We start from the raw sequence: 16,981 nt of genomic DNA, 5'->3' as shown, positions 1-16,981 counted from the left end.
AGCATTTGCTTCGTCTGACCAATTTTTTATAGACCGAGTCACTGGTGCTTCCTGCTTTAATTTTTGTTTGTAAGCCGGAATCAGGAGGATAGAGTTATGGTCAGATTTGCCAAATGGAGGGTGAGGGAGAGCTTTGTACGCGTGTGTGGAGTAAAGGTGGTCTCAATTTTTTCCCCCCTCTGGTTGCACATTTAACATGCTGATAGAACTTAGGTAAAACTGATTTAAGTTTCCCTGCATTAAAGTCCCCGGCCACTAGGAGTGCCGCCTCTGGATGAGCATTTTCCTGTTTGCTTATGGCGGAATACAGCTCATTGAGTGTGGTTTTAGTGCCAGCATTGGTCTGTTGTGGTATGTAGACAGCTACAAAAAATACAGATGAAAACTCTCTAGGTAGATAGTGTGGTCTACAGCTTATCATGAAATACTCTACCTCAGGCGAGCAAAACCTTGAGACTTCCTTAGATATCGTGCACCAGCTATTGTTTACAAATATGCATAGGCCCCCGCCCCGTGTCTTACCAGAGGCTGCTGTTCTGTCCTGCTGTGTATAACCCGCCAGCTGTATGTTCTTAATGTCGTTGTTCAGCCACGACTCCGTGAAACATAAGATATTACAGTTTAATGTCCCGTACAGTCGTCCCATTTATTTTCCAGTGATTGAACGTTAGCTAGCAGAATGGAAGGCAAGGGCAGATTAGCCACTCGTCACCTGATCCTTAGAAGGCATCCTGATCTCTTTCCGCGAAACCTACATTTCCTTTTCCAGCGAATCACAGGGATCTGGGCCTGGTCGGGTGTTTGTAGTATATCCCTCGCGTCCGACTTATTGAAGAAGAACTCCTCGTCCAATTTGAGGTGAGTAATCCCAGTTCTGATGTCCAAAAGCTCTTTTCAGTCAAAAGAGATGGGAGCAGCAACATTATGTGCTAAACAAGTTACAAACAACGCAAAAAAATAAAGAAATTGCATGGTTGGTTAAGATCCGATAAGATGGCAGTCCTCTCTTCCGGCACCATCTTGAACAAGCTTACGACTTTTAATGCATTGTGTTGAGATGTGTTTTTTATGTGTTTGTGTATCTGCGTTTAAAGAGTTTAATTCCAAAACACTATATATCCTTTTTCAGAATTATTGGTAAATTAGCTTTTAAAAAAATAAAAAAATAAATATCAAAGAGATTGTGTGTTTTTTCACTATCTAATCATGGCATGGGGCTATTCAATGACAGACATGTATTTGTTTAAAATCTAAAACTTGATGGTTTCATTTCAGACATACAAATATGTTTTTTTTTGCAAAATGCAATATATCCGCCTCTCTCAGAGAAATAAGTAGTACTGCTAGGTTTTACAGTCAAATGTAGCAAATAACTACATTTTCTATAAAGAAATTTACAAATGGTACATTTGTGACATCAATATTTGTGTATTTTTATAATTCAATACAGTAATATGAGATATACTGTACATGTACATTTTAGTCATTTAGCCGATGCTCTTATCCAGAGCAACTTACAGTTAGTGCATTCATCTTAAGATAGCTAGGTGAGACAACTTACATATCACAGTCAAATATACAGGATATGAACATTCCATTCCAGCTAATCAATGGATATAGCGTTTTGCAAAAAAACATATTTTCATAAAGATCTATAATCTTTGAATTGAGAACAGAAATATTTGACAGACATGAAGGTAAGCAATCATTTCTGATGAAAAAACAAATGTAAAAAATGTGTGAACATAGTGTTTTGGAAATAAACTCTTCGTGTATTTCTTTGAGAGATGATTTATGTTTCTCGCTAGACTTATATTGTCTTTGTTTTCATTTGCTTTGTTCTGTCTGTCCGTGTCTCTGTCCTTGTCTCTGTCTATTGTGTCTGTCTGTGTGTCTGTCTCTTGCTCTGTCTGTGGCTTCTGTAAACAGCTGCGGAAGCTCATCAGTGACTTCTCCATCTTCATGGCCATTATGACCTTTGTGGGTCTGGACAGGCTAATCGGGCTCAAAACCCCCAAGCTCATTGTTCCCACAGAGTTTAAGGTAAAGGAACGGGTTCAAAATAGCCACTCTTTTTATTAGTTATATTCCTGACCGTACCCTGGAACAGTTGTGTATCATTATACATGTATGTTTTTGTCCTTTAATCAATGAATGGTCACTCAGACACTGTCCCTTACTGACTCCCTTTAGCCCACACGTCCAGACCGGGGTTGGATAGTGCTGCCGTTTGGGAAGAACCCATGGTGGGTGTATTTGGCCAGCTTCGTCCCTGCTCTCCTGGTCACCATCCTCATCTTCATGGACCAGCAGATCAGTGCTGTCATTGTCAACCGGAAGGAGAACAAACTGAGGGTACTTTGAGGGGTGTTTTCATTGATTGATTTGACCTTTATTTATCCTGGAAGTCCCATTGACTCAAGGAGACCTCTTTTAGAAGTCACACCTGGATGTTCTCTATTATATCCACAGCCAAGCCTGTTATAGTGAAGACATTGATAACAAGTTTAACCTCAGCTTTTTGAGGGCATCACACATGTTTGCCATAGTCTCGGTTAACCCAGAACTAAAATCTTGTGTAATTTGTGCAGAATCTGTCCATGAGAGAGGATGTTTGCCACAATGAGCAATTTATATTGTAGATAAGAGATGTACTTGTAGGGGTAAAATATAGTTCCTAGAACCTTAATTGGCCTTTGGTGTCATGTTGGGTCCTACATGATGCATAGGACAATTACCTCAATGACATCCCCCAGTGTGAGTTTGTCCTACTCTGCTCTGTGTGTCCCTCCACCTGTGTGTCCCTCCCTGGCAGAAAGGGTGTGGCTACCACCTGGACCTGTTCTGGGTTGGGGTGCTGATGGCTGTCTGCTCCTTCTTGGGCCTGCCCTGGTATGTGGCTGCCACTGTCATCTCCATCGCACACATCGACTCGCTGAAGATGGAAAGTGAGTCCAGCGCTCCTGGAGAGCAGCCCCAGTTCCTTGGTGTCAGGTGAGAGAGCACTGAGCAGTGACCGTAGACTGTGACTATGGAGGATGTACTGGACAGTATAGGCCAGGCAGGGCTTGTCTATTATAGATGGAAAGGTTTGCTGGTAGTCATCCCCTCTCTGTTTCTCTCTCGCTCTTTCTCTATTGAACAGGGAGCAGAGACTGACGGGGATTCTGGTGTTTGTTCTCACTGGAGTCTCCATCTTCCTGGCTCCCGTTCTACAGGTCAGTAAAACGTATTCATATCCTCTGACCTAAACAAGGATTATGGATAAAGGATAAAAAGTATCTGCGCCCCAAATGGCACCCTATTCCCTATGGGCCTTGGTCAAAAGTAGTGCACTGAATAGTAGTGAACTGGCCATTTGGGGTGCAGCCAGTGTGTTTTCTATACCACCACATGACATTATTAAAGGGGATCAACAAGATAATGTGCTGATGTTGTCTGTGTGTTTAAGATGTGTGTTCTCCCTCTCTTTCACCCACAGTTCATACCCATGCCAGTACTTTACGGTGTGTTTCTCTACATGGGCATGGCATCTCTTAGCGGCATTCAGGTATGTATAGACCACAAAACAACGTAGACAGCCAGTGGTTGTGTCAATTGAAAGTCTCATGGTATGCGGGTTCTTCCTCTGACATGAATTCAAATCTCCAAATGAAGATACATTCTCTGTGATGTCGTTCTCTTCCTCATCAGAAACCGTGTGTCTGGAGGGAAGGTGACTGTATTCTAGCCGCGTCTAAAGCAATTTGGAGATGCATTTTGATGAGCGCGTTAGCTAGGCTGCTCAGAGCGGAGCTAGGATTTCAGTGAAGGCTCATTGAGTCTGTTTGTGCTCTGTGTGTGGATGCTCTTTGGCTGCACCCTGCCAATCAAAGAGAAATGTCACAGACGAAAGAGTAAAATGTCAACAGCAAGGTGAACAAACATTACAGGGTCCTATTGCAAGCCCATTTACAAGCCTATTGCCCACAATCCATAAACAATTGTGTGTGGCTCAGTTGGTAGAGCATGGAGCTTCCAATGCTTTGGTTGTTGGTTTGATTCCTGCTGGGACCACCCAAATGAAAATGTATGTACACATTACTGTAAGTTGCTTTGGATAAGTGTCTGGCAAATTGAATATGTTATATAGATAAAACATTGGAAATTGAGAACAATGCAGGCAGTGATGAGTGTGTGTTCTCATTGTCACTCCCCTGTAGTTCTGGGAGAGGATCAAGTTGTACATGATGCCGTCCAAGTACCAGCCTGACTTCCCTTTCCTGCGTCACGTGCCTCTGAGGAGGGTCCACCTCTTCACCCTGGTCCAGATAATCTGTCTGGCTGTCCTTTGGGTTCTCAAGTCCACCGTTCTGGCCATCCTCTTCCCTGTCATGGTATTATTCCTTACTCGCTTTTGATTGGAACAAGCATTAATACAGGGCTGTCAAACCCATTCCAGAGTGTCTGCTGTTTTTGTTCTTTCCTTTCAATTTGTGTCCAATTAAGACCGAGACAACCAGCTGAGGGGAGTTTTTACTAATAAATGAGCTTAACTGATCAATCAAGTACAGTACATGGGAGGAGCCCAACCTGCAGACACTCGCCCCTCAATGGAATGTGTATGAAACCCCTGCATTAATGCATAAAAAATGATGGTCAGCTCTCACAAGCTAAAGTTTTACTTTAGCGGACATAATTTCAGCTATGCATTCAAGCACACTTCAACATACAAATGACCTGATGTGATGTAAACGTTGGTTACTTATGAAGAGTTTAACTTTCATCTTCTTTCCTGTTGAGGTTATTTTCTTGTCGTGGAAGTTATGTAAGATTGGATAAATGTGCTGGTGTTGTTAACAGATCCTGGGGTTGCTGGTGGTGCGTAAGATGCTGGACATGGTGTTCTCTCAACACGACCTGGCCTGGATCGATGACATCCTGCCTGGGAAAGACAAGAAGAAGGATAAGAAGAAGAAGGGCGATAAAGATGACACGAAGAAGAAAGACAAGAAGAAAGGGAGAGCAGGCGACAGCAAAGACAAGGTGAGAAACGTTAAGATTTACTGCCACCAACTGGCTGGTTTAGAGCAAAAGAAAACTTGCTAAATAATGTATTTCTGATGGCTGTGTTTTGTGTGTGTGTTTGTATGCAGGAGAAGTACCACGCTTACTCCAACTGCTCGCCCAGCTCTGAGTCTGACCTGGACCGCAGGTACTGTGTGCTTAAACTACACGTCCCCTACAGAGACCTCCTTCAGCCCGCTGACGCCCAGTCACAGTGGGCCGCTCACTGCCAGCCAGGCAAATACATCCCCTGATACATAGATTACATAAACATGAAATCAGCCTGGCAGATATATGCAGACCCAAAACATGGACGCACACACACACACATGGGCGCCTGACTTTGTCTTAAAGTAATTTTTTTTTAAAGAGTTAAACGTTTTAAAAACATTTCCTGCAATTGTACACTGCTTCTTTACAGGTGGAATCTATATTTATGGACAGAACACAACAATTTTTCTTAAGTTCTGCCACAAATTATATTGAGGTCGAGTACTCAAGTGTTTTTAGAACACAAGGCCAGAAAGAAATATGTGCACATTTATCTAGGCCTATATGCCAACAGTGTGCAACAATGCCTAATTTATCAGAATCATTACAGATAGCAAATCCTAATTTCTAAATTGCTCCATAGTCAATAAAACAAATAAGTGCCATTTAAGATTTTTTTTGAAACCGCAACATCAACTGGTTATATTATATCATGGAATACATTCTTCAAAAGGCAGTAACCTCAGCAGTGGAGCTTGCTTGTAGAAGCATATGGCTGTGCAATGGTGTATCCTTGTTTTGTTAATTTAGCAGACAAGACGCTCTTATTTCCCGAGCCATTATAACCGTCAAGGCACCTATTTTGTAGTGAAAAAAACAGAATGTATTATAACAGAATAAAATACAACAGAATATTTTTCCAAATGAAAAAAGTGTGAAGTGACTTGCATTTCGCCACTCAATTTGGCGAGTTAAAAGACAATTTTTTCATTCAGATGTTCGATTTAGTTTATTCTGCCTGTTTGGAATTTTCTAAATGTTCCACGTGACGAATTACCCCCACAACATATGTTTACAGTAGGCATAGGCCTAATGATTCTGATGAAAATACAGTCTTTGTCTTTATCAAACGAATGTTTTTGCATATTTTCAGTGTGGAACCTGTGTAGCCTAGTCCTAGACTAACCAATTCAAAGGGCACTAGCAGGTCACAAAGTAGCCAAAGCGGAAAATAGAAGGAATGCAACTGTCATCATTTGGCAAGGAATGTAGCTTGTGTATCCCATCATTTAGATACTTTTTTCTCGGCATGTATTTCTAGGCCTAATGGGAGAAGAACTGTTTGATGCTTGGCTTAGTTTATTTTTAGTTTTGCCCCGCAAATGCACACGTAGGCCTATGGAACACGAGTGTCAAAGCAAATTAACATTGTCTCAAACAACATTCCTCTAAATAGTATTGTATTTCATTATTTTTTGATCTGTTTAAAGATGGAGAGACTGATGCCCGTCCATACCTACCTCCGACATAGAGTTTCTTTTAAAGCTCTGTCACAGTGTCACCACGGCAATGTTTAAAACTTGTCTCAGCAGCATATATATCCTATGCAACGAGAGTCAATTTTACTTACCAAGCGAAGTGGAGCTGTTTTATCGGGGTACAAATATTATGTGCTTTTTAATTTTGCATTGTAACTGCGAAGCGGCCACGTGTGGACTCGCACCGAGCACTCAACCAGGACTGTTACTTTTGTAACTGAATTTTACATTTTAACATTTTATCTATGTGATTTAACCAATTGATGTTGAGGAAATAGATGGCAAAAATGCAGAATGGTGTTAAATACAGCTTGGGGAGAAAAATTATTTCACAGATTTAATCATGTAATATGTGCCATTGCTCAGGCGCCTATGCACACACACACACACACACACACACACACACACACACACACACACACACACACACACACACACACACACACACACACACACACACACACACACACACACACACACACACACACACACACACACACACACACACACACACGGTCTTATACAAATAACCTTGTGGACACACATTATTAAGTCCCATTCAAAATCCTATTTTCACTAACCCCTAACCGTAACCCGTACCCTAACCCTAACCTTAACCCTAACCCTAAAACTAACCCTAGCTCCTAACCCTAATTCTAACCCTAACACTATTTCTAACCTTAACCCTAAACCCCCTAGATATAGCATTTGACCTTGTAGGGACTAACAAAATGTCCGCAGTTGGTCAGAGTTTTGTTTGTTTACTTTTCTTGTGGGGGCTTTTGGTCCCCACAAGTATAGTTAAACATGTCCACGCGCACACACAGCTATAAATACACACATCTATAAATACACACATAATTTATCACAGACAGTGTTCTATATTGTTCTCAGAGAATATACCTTCATACCCTTCTCTCCATTCACTTTGATACAATGCAGATCGTTTTTGCACATGTTTTTTCCCCCTAGTGCTAAGGAAAAAACTAAACGTCCACCAAGGGGCAGCCCCAGGACCAAGTTTGTGGAAACCCTGTGCTAAGCAACCTTTGCTGCTATTTTTAAGGCTGCGTTATGAAAACTAGTTGTGTAATTTTGTGTCAGTGTCTCTCGATATGTGTACACACATCACAGGCACATGCATGTGCATAATTCCAACATGCTAGCCAATAGCCATACACTATCTCCTATGTATTTTCACTTTCTAAGGCACTGGCTTGGTTTATATTCTGTAGAAATGTTTGACATATTGGAATAGATTCATAAAAGTTTACAATTATATTTGAATGTAGTGGATACACAGTATTTGAGAGTGAACAGCGTTTGGCCCACTGTATGTGTGCATCCCCATGCCACATGCATCAGTCTTTTCTCAGAGTATTGGTTGTTTCTTTTTCCTCCATGTGTTGTATAGTCTAGTAGCCTATCTATGTGTCCCATTCACAAACACAAATGTTTAGTTTAGTTGTGTCGTCATTCCATATAGTTGCATATTCTTCCCTTCTATCCTTTTAGTCATGCCTACCTCTGCATGTTATTTTTGAATAGGAACTATGATAACAATTCATGTCTGCATTACGTTTAAGGAAGCATAGTTCAGAATAGACTTAGTGAAGATTAAGATCAAGGTCCAACTGAAATTTGATTTCTGCTTTATCCCAACCCCTCCGAAAGACACACAGGTTATAGATGTTGGACCAGGGGGCTGCCACACTGGGCGCACGTGGAGCAGTTGTTCTGGGTGTTAAGTGCCTTGCTCAAGGGCACAACGGTAGGCAATGGCATCTAGGGTTTGATACCAGCAACCCTCCAGTTGCCAGCTCACTTCCTGACAGGTTTTTCCCATTAGACATGGGTTTCGAACTGGCAACCCTCCGGTCACTGGCTCGACTCTAACCGCTAGGCTACCTGCCGCCCATGTTTAGACCTACGTCTTTGCTTGTGGTTTTTCTAAATAAATTAGGAAAGGGACAACTGCAAAGTAAGGACAAACTTTCATTAAGTGAAGTTTTGCATTTATTCTTCACAAACTGTACATTGCATTCATTCCCACCCCTCACATTCCACATAGGGTGTGAGCTGATCAAGAAGGGTGCAATTGCAGACCGCAATTAGAAGCGTTGTCTGATATAGGCGTTTCTTGATATCAAGTTACACCCATTGATGCTCGCCATTGGTCCGTGGCCATTTTCTTCACGTAGAGGACAGCAGTTGTTGGCAACTGTAGCATTGTTGCTAACCCTAACCCCTTTTCTAACCTTAACCTCAGTCTCATAACCTTCCACGCTAATTCACCTAACCTGCCACGCTAAATCACCTAACCTGCCACATTAATTATCCTAACCTGCCACGTTAGTTATCCTAACCTGTTATGTAAACAAATATTTTTGTGTCGAGAAACCATCAGTCTCACAACACCAGAACTGACCAATGGCAGGTATCAATGGGCGTTTCCTGATATTAGGGAACTAATATCAGTTTGCAGTTTGCAATTGCACCATATTCAGCTGATCCACAGAAAGGCTTGAAACACTATGGCATAAAGAACAGACATCAATCACAGTTGACAGCCAGCCTAACTCTCTGTCATGTTGTCTCACGTTAGTTTGCCCAACCTCTCCTCTAGTCTAATTTACTCTCTGGTACTATGCATCAGATCCATATTACATCTAACAACTGACTACCTCCCTGTCTAGCCCAAGGTTACCTTACCCCTCTCCAGTCCCTCCTTCCTTCTGTGTTTCTTGCCTCTCGCTGTGTATGTCATATATTTAATTTAACAGAATATTTTATCCAAAGCGACTTACAGTAGTGCATGCATACATTCTTGTATGTGTGGCACAGCGGTAATCGAACCAATCTGAGCCACGCAGGACCACATGTATGTATGATAACTGGAACTTGCCGTTCCTCAGCATCACCCTGCATCTGAAGATCTCCTGTCCCTCGTCCCCGACGGTCCCTATGGCCCATGGCCGTGGCATGGCCTTCCCCGTGCCCCAGGTGAAGATCGAGATGGAGTCGGACTAGGACACGGACACTGATCACCCCCGCCACAGGGACTTGGTCAGCGAAACAACGCTTTAGGCGATTGACAGACAGAGTTGTCACCTGTAGGCACTGACTGCTGTGTGACAGAGCACAGGCAAACGTGGGTCCACTGCGGACACTGTACAGTACATAGACGTAAAATGCTGACCCACTTACACACCAAGACTCTTCTAGAATGCCTGCAGAGGACAGTACAAGGTGGCGTGGACTAACAGCTGACAGCATATGACACCTAACATAAATAAATGAACTGGGAATACAACATGCACATGGAGCAGTACATTTCACATAGCTGTCAATTTCAATGTGTCCAAAATCCCAGCAACAGTTTCTGCTTTTAAACTAGGAGGCCCTTTGCTGAACTGTCATGGATATCTCTGTTGAGAACATGTTGACTATATAATTTTCAGGATATGCATAAGTTTAGAAACACAATGGAGGGATATAGGAGAAAGGGGAGTGAAGGATCTTGTCTGTGCTGTATATGAGAGTATTTTGTGTCAAGATATTTATTTAGATTATAAAAGTATATAGTATGTATTTTTCACTGTTCATACATATATATATATATATATATATATATATAGTAAGTATGAAGTGTGAGGTCCAGAATAACTTGAAGTGAAATCCAGAATTTCAATGTCAGTAAAAATGGCCTGCCTTTTCATGTGATAAATGAGTTCTTGAATATCCTTCTCCAGAAAATAATTGTGTTTTGGTGTGTGTCTATGTGTCTGTGTGTTGTGAGGTTGTATGGTGCCTCTTCTTGTAGCAAACCAGCTTGCCTATTCCCTCGTTCCTATTCCCTCTTGTGTTTTAAAGCCACTGGGGAAAAAAGAAACAGCCAAAAAATGTGAATAGCCTACTAGACTGAATATTGTTGTTTTTGAAAAATGCTTGATTTGTTAATAACATGGTTGAATACAGTGTTATCCAGTCGTTCTATTATCCCATACTGCAGGGGTCATCAACTAGATTCAGCTGTGGGATGATTTCTTTCTTGAGTGGGGGGGGGGGGGTTATAAATTTGTACTTTGCAAATTGAAAAAATACTCTGCAGGATGAAGCAAGAAGCCCAAACCAGGGTTCATACACATTTTGACATATGGAATTTCATGACTTTTCCAGGACTCCTCCATGACATTTAATCAAATTTCCATGACAAATAAATGGTGGTCTCAATTGGTGGTATGCTTAAATGTGGTATCTACACTGGGAGGCACTTACACCCCCCCCCCCCAACCCCATGTGTGCATGCTTTTGATCAAGCCCTGCTCAAACACATCAGAGTCAGTTTATCAAGGTTCGATTGAGCAGCTCATGTCTAAAATGTGGTTTGTTAGAGGGGGGTTGGAATAAAAGCCTGCACACCCAGTAGCTCTCCTGGAAGATGGTTGACCACCCTTGATGTGAAACATTGCAACTTTACAACCAAATACATTTATGCCTTAATAAAACAATTCACTCATTCAATATATCAAAGATCAAATGGCTATGATAGGCCACACATCTTTTGAGCTGTGCTCTTGGCTTAGCCCACATATTTCTTCAGGAAATGTACTTAATTAGTTTCGTCATATTTATCTTAGCTAGGCCTACCTTATAAGTGTTTACTTTGCAGGCTGACAAGCATCTATTGAGTTGCAATGTCCCAATACATTTGATGCCCAAATCCACTGGAAGTACAGTTGAAGTCGGAAGTTTACATACACTTAGGTTGGAGTCATTAAAACAAATTTTTAAACCACTCCACAAATTTCATGTTAACAAACTATAGTTTTGGCAAGTCAGTTAGGACATCTTCTTTGTGCATGACACAAGTCATTTTTCCAACAATTGTTTACAGACAGATTATCTCACTTATATTTCACTGTATCACAATTCCAGTGGGTCAGACGTTTACATACACTAAGTTGACTGTGCCTTTAAACAGCTTGGAAAAGTCCAGAAAATGATGTCATGACTTTAGAAGCTTCTGATAGGCTAATTGACATAATTTGAGTCAATTGGAGGTGTACCTGTGGATGTATTTCAAGGCCTACCTTCCAACTCAGTGGCTCTTTGCTTGACATCATAGGAAAATCAAACAAAATCAGCCAAGACCTCAGAAAAAAATTGTAGACCTCCACAAGTCTGGTTCATTCTTGGGAGCAATTTCCAAATGACTGAAGGTACCACGTTCATCTGTACAAACAATAGTACGCAAGTATAAACACCATGGGACCACTCAGCCGTCATACCGCTCAGGAAGGAGACGCGTTCCGTCTCCTAGAGATGAACGTACTTTGCGTTTAAAAGTGCAAATCAATCCCAGAACAACATCAAAGGACCTTGTGAAGATGCTGGAGGAAACAGGTACAAAAGTATCTATAGCCACAGTAAAACGAGTCCTATATCGACATAACCTGAAAGGCCACTCAGCAAGGAAGAAGCCACTGCTCCAAAACCGCCATAAAAAGGCCAGACTACGGTTTGCAACTGCACATGGGGACAAAGATCGTACTTTTTGGAGCAATGTCCTGTCTGATGAAACAAAAATAGAACTGTTTGGCCATAATGACCATCGTTATGTTTGGAGGAAAAAGGGGGAGACTTGAAAGCCGAAGATCACCATCCCAACCGTGAAGTACGGGGGTGGCAGCATCATGTTGTGGGCGTGCTTTGCTGCAGGAGGGACTGGTGCATTTCACAAAATAGTTGGCATCATGGGGCAGGAAAATTATGTGGATATATTGAAGCAACATCTCAAGACATCAGTCGGGAAGTTAAAGCTTGGTCGCAAATGGGTCTTCCAAATGGACAATGACCCCTAGCATACTTCCAAACCTGACCCCGTTACACCAACTCAGGAGGAATGGGCCAAAATTCACCCAATTTATTGTGGGAAGCTTGTGGAAGGCTACCTGAAATGTTTGACCAAAGTTAAGCAATTTAAAGGCAATGCTACCAAATACTAATTGAGTGTATGTAAACTTCTGACCCACTGGGAATGTGATGAAAGAAAATAAAGCTGAAATAAATAATTCTCTCTACTATTATTCTGACATTTCACATTATTAAAATAAAGTGGTAATCCTAACTGACCTAAAACAGGGAATTGTTACTAGGATTAAATGTCAGGAATTGTGAAAAACTGAGTTTAAATGTATTTGGCCAAGGTGTAGGTAAAATTGCGACTTAAACTGTATCTACAAAAACAAGTTTTGCAGCCACATAATGCAAAATGAGGACTAAATCTAATATTTTTTCCTAAAATTAGTTTTCGCGATTCACAAATGATTATTTTGATTCACATGTCTCAATTCACAACGATTGAACAGAATCCCAAGTAACACAATGGTGAATTAGTGAATCGTTCATTTCGTCAATAACATTTTCAAATATTCATTTGTGTGGCGCTTTGTATGGCTTTTTTCACAATCCTGGCTGATATGTTTATATATCTATATTTATAAATTGATAAAATATTTAATAATTGCCTAAATAAAGTACCTTAACAGAAATGATTAAATTAATTTCCATTACTTTTTCCATACTTTTCAGATTTTATCATTTTTCTAAACTTTTCCAGGCCTAGAAAACACAATATTAAAATTCCATGACTTTTTCAGGATTTTCATGATGTACAAACCCTGTCAAGAAAAAATGGACAAAAACAATCATTTCAAACCTTGATTACATTGGTACATGATCATACATGTCTCTCTGTTTATGAGTGGAAATACATGGGAATAGATTTACTAAATTCAAATACTTTTAGTCTTTTATGTCCAAAAACTGAAATGTAACAAAATAATTTGTAATAATTTTGTCCGCGGGCCGCCAGTTGACGATCCCTGCCCTATTGTGTGTAAATGACTGCGGACACTTACTGAGCAGACACCTAACAATAACCCAAAGACGATGTACAAACTGTATTCTTGTGATATTTTCTTTGTTGTTAAATGTTGATCCTTTCAATATGATAGATTTTATCAACAGAGAAATGCCTGTGCATCATTTATTTTTTGTATGTATTATTACAGAATTAGTAAGACCATAACTACAGTTATGTATTTATGTGTTAAAAAAAATATTTAAACACAACATGCAACAATTTCTATTTTACTGAGTTACAGGTCATAGAAGGAAATCAGTCAATTCAAATAAATTAATTAGCCCCTAATCTATGGATTTCACATGACTAGGCAGGGGCGCACTCATGGGTGGGTCTGGGAGGGTGTAGGCCCAACCCTTGGGAGCCAGGCCCAGCCAATCAGAATGAGATTTTCCCCACAAAAGGGCTTTATTACACAGAAATACTCCTCAGTTTCATCAGCTGTCCAGATGGCTGGTCTCAGACAATCCCGCAGGTGAAGAAGCCGGATGTGGAGGCCCTGGGCTGGTGTGATTGCACGTGGTCTGCGGTTGTGAGGCCGGTTGTACGTACTGCCAAATTCTCTAAAACGACGTTGGAGGACATTCCCGCAGTTAGCATGCCAATTGCACACTCCTTCAAAACTTGAGACATCTTAGGCCCAGCACAAGGTGCACCTGTGCAATGATCATGCTGTTTAATCACCTTCCTGATTTGTCACACCTGTCAGGTGGACAGATTACCTTGGCAAAGAAGAAATGCTCACTAACAGGGATGTAAACAAATGTTGTGCACAAAACTTGAGTAATAAGCTTTTTGTGCATATGGAACATTTCTGGGATCTTTTCAGCTCATGAAACATGGGGCAAACACTTTACATGTCATGTTTTATATTTTTGTTCAGTATATTTACATGATTTATAAATTGTACAGATAAAACATCTTGTCAACTTTCTGTGAACAAGAAACAGGAGCAAGGCCACTAAAAGTAAGCTATAAAGGGGAAGGCAAAAGCTCAGGTTCTCCCCCAGTGTCTATAAACACTGGCTTTTGGATATGAAATACCCCTACCTGGACAAAATACCATTCAATTCACTAGCAACACATTTTTTGTATGGACATGATGTTTTAGGAAATATAGGAATACATGTGACACTGCATAATGACGTTTGTAGTGAGGTGTTTTGTAGAAGTAGTGATGAGCCTCCCGATGTTCCTAATGTCTATCACGTTTCCTCTCCACAACTCTTCTTTGGCACATGCGATAATCTCTACGATAAGGAAACATTCAGACAATAGTCACACTAACATACACAAATACAGATGGACCAGCAGCATTAAGTTAATGCAGGACACATTATACATTCTGTAGAAGAGACATCCCTATGTCACTCGTGAAGCCGTCTGCGAAACCCTCTCCTTCGACCAGGGTGGGCCTCTTGTTGCACATGGGGCACAGTTTGTTCCTCTCCTGTGAGGCTCTCATCCAGACGATGAGGTTCCAGCGCTGGCCAGAGGAGATGGGCAGGGCACCGTGCATGTGTTGTCCTCTGTGGAGGATACCCTCCGTCACTTTGTGCTCTACCTCTGTACATGCTGTCTCACTCAGAGGCACCTGCAGGGGCAGCAAAAACACCATCAGCAACTGAGCCACACTAGACTAACAATGAGAATGTTTACTAAAGTGCTGTGGTGACTTTTGTTCATGCAACTAATAAATCTGTGCGATTTCACAACCTAAAATGTAACAGTGTGTAACCTGTGTGTAACCTGGCATGGTTTTTAAACCACAGTGTGTGTGGAATTAATGAGAGATAGTATGAGTATGAATCTAAAACAAGAGCACAGCTCCATTTGTTATTTCATTCTTTATAACACTATTGTGTTATCACACTTCCCCATCTGGCTCTAACGAGGCACCTGTCTCATGTCACCAAAGTAGAGATTCCCCTCCGTGAACTCTTTCCCCAGAGACACGTTGAGAGTGACCTCTGCGTTGTCGTAGTGGTAGCTGAGGTCCAAGTCTTCATGCATGTCATATTTCACCATGAAGGCCTTGTGGCTGTCTAGGTAGCATCCCCCACAGTCATGGTAGAGCAGAGATGTGAGAGGCTGCAGATACTGCTCACGGAGAGGGATGATGAAGCCTTCGTCAAACCCTAACTCGTTCAGGAGGATCTGTGTGGACAAAAGAACATCACCAACAAAAGGAACATGAGTTACCACAGGTAACACTTGATACATTGAGCATTTCGCCTGAAGGCTCCAAATCTAATATTCTACAGATTTCTCTCATATATAAGAGGACGTGTACCCCATAGTTATTCATGGTATTCGGTCTGCCCTTGGGCGATCTAGATTGTTCAAAGTGTTCCATCTCTTCTATCAGCTCATCACAGAAGATTTTCTTGAACACAGGAAAGCGGAAGACCCTTCCCGCTTTAGAAAATAAAAAATAATGAGTTAGGCCCTAATGTGGACAATGGAATAAAAATGTCTATGAAGTTGAACAGTCATGACAGGCACCACCTATGTCAAATATGAACTCTAAGGAAAACTCACCTGCTTCTGTCTGCATTAAACTCAACAGTCCCTCTTTACTGGCCTCATCACTTCGACAATAATCCACCATCTGTTTAAACTCTGGGGCCATATAGGACTCCTAAAGAGATAGACAATCTAAGTAAATTACACTGTACAGTAATACCACAGATCAAAGGGTTAATTAACAGTATCTGTGTATGGATTTGAAGACTGCAGTATTGTATGATTCCTACATGGAGATGGTAGACATGGTCATGGAGTGGTTTATAAATCTCCTTAATGGCTGCAGCTCTCTCAGCTGACTTCACACCAAGGCTCCTGCGCCTTTCAACTTCTTTCTCAATCTAGATAAGAAACATTCAACCCATACATTAAAATATAATGATAATTCAGTCCGATTTTCACAAAATACTCAAAATACATGGGTCTACTTGCCTTTTTCAGGAGGTCCTTGAATTCTGTGTCAGTGGAGCAGCCAAGATTTCTTAACACCTGGAATGTAAACAGAAGTAAGGTAACTGACTTTACACGTATCTAACAAGACGTGACAACCTTCTGTAGATCTACTGCCTAGCTAGGCCAGATACCCACCGCTTGATAATCAGATCTAAACTGGTGCTCGGATAGAAATCTGACATGAAGTTTGAACTCCTCGAGGAAAACATTGTCAGTGCTAAAACAACTACAAGTGTAAAATGTTGCCTTGGAATCCTTGTCGTGTTGCATGACTTGTCATATAAAGATAATACAAATCAACGTATTACAGGACAATTCAGAATAATATTGGCTAATATAGCAGTTAAACGTTGGGGATATCGCCCACGGAACTGTAGTTGTTTGTTGTGATCCAACTATGTTATGTGTCCGATGTGAAATGATACTCTCAGCATTTAGTTTCCATGATTTGTAATCAACAAAAGAGCTCAAACAGAGACACATTGCTGTATATAAAATA

At 41.1% G+C, this 16,981-nt stretch overlaps 1 protein-coding gene and 1 pseudogene across 2 annotated transcripts; one reads left to right on the top strand and one right to left on the bottom strand.

Annotated features, from left to right (window-relative positions):
• Positions 1-10,109, top strand: part of LOC139576531 (electrogenic sodium bicarbonate cotransporter 4-like) — a 29,899-nt pseudogene extending 19,790 nt beyond the window's left edge.
• Positions 10,110-14,355: 4,246 nt separating this feature from the next.
• Positions 14,356-16,961, bottom strand: ogfod2 (2-oxoglutarate and iron-dependent oxygenase domain containing 2). Of its 2 annotated transcripts, XM_071402736.1 has the most exons (7): positions 16,618-16,961; positions 16,462-16,518; positions 16,260-16,370; positions 16,045-16,144; positions 15,797-15,921; positions 15,403-15,660; positions 14,356-15,097 (listed from the first exon to the last, which is right to left on the bottom strand). In XM_071402736.1, exons 1-7 carry the CDS (start codon positions 16,750-16,752, stop codon positions 14,840-14,842), a joined length of 1,044 nt encoding a protein of 347 aa, XP_071258837.1. In that variant the 5' UTR covers positions 16,753-16,961; the 3' UTR covers positions 14,356-14,839. The 2 variants fall into 2 exon arrangements, with proteins under 2 accessions (XP_071258837.1, XP_071258838.1); XM_071402737.1 differs by lacking the exon at positions 16,260-16,370.
• Positions 16,962-16,981: the final 20 nt, after the last annotated feature.

Source organism: Salvelinus alpinus, chromosome 5 (genome assembly GCF_045679555.1).
Source record: "Salvelinus alpinus chromosome 5, SLU_Salpinus.1, whole genome shotgun sequence".
Classification (NCBI taxonomy): Eukaryota; Metazoa; Chordata; class Actinopteri; order Salmoniformes; family Salmonidae; genus Salvelinus; species Salvelinus alpinus.
Note: the sequence above shows the minus strand (reverse complement) of the source record. Positions and strands in the feature narration are given on the sequence as shown.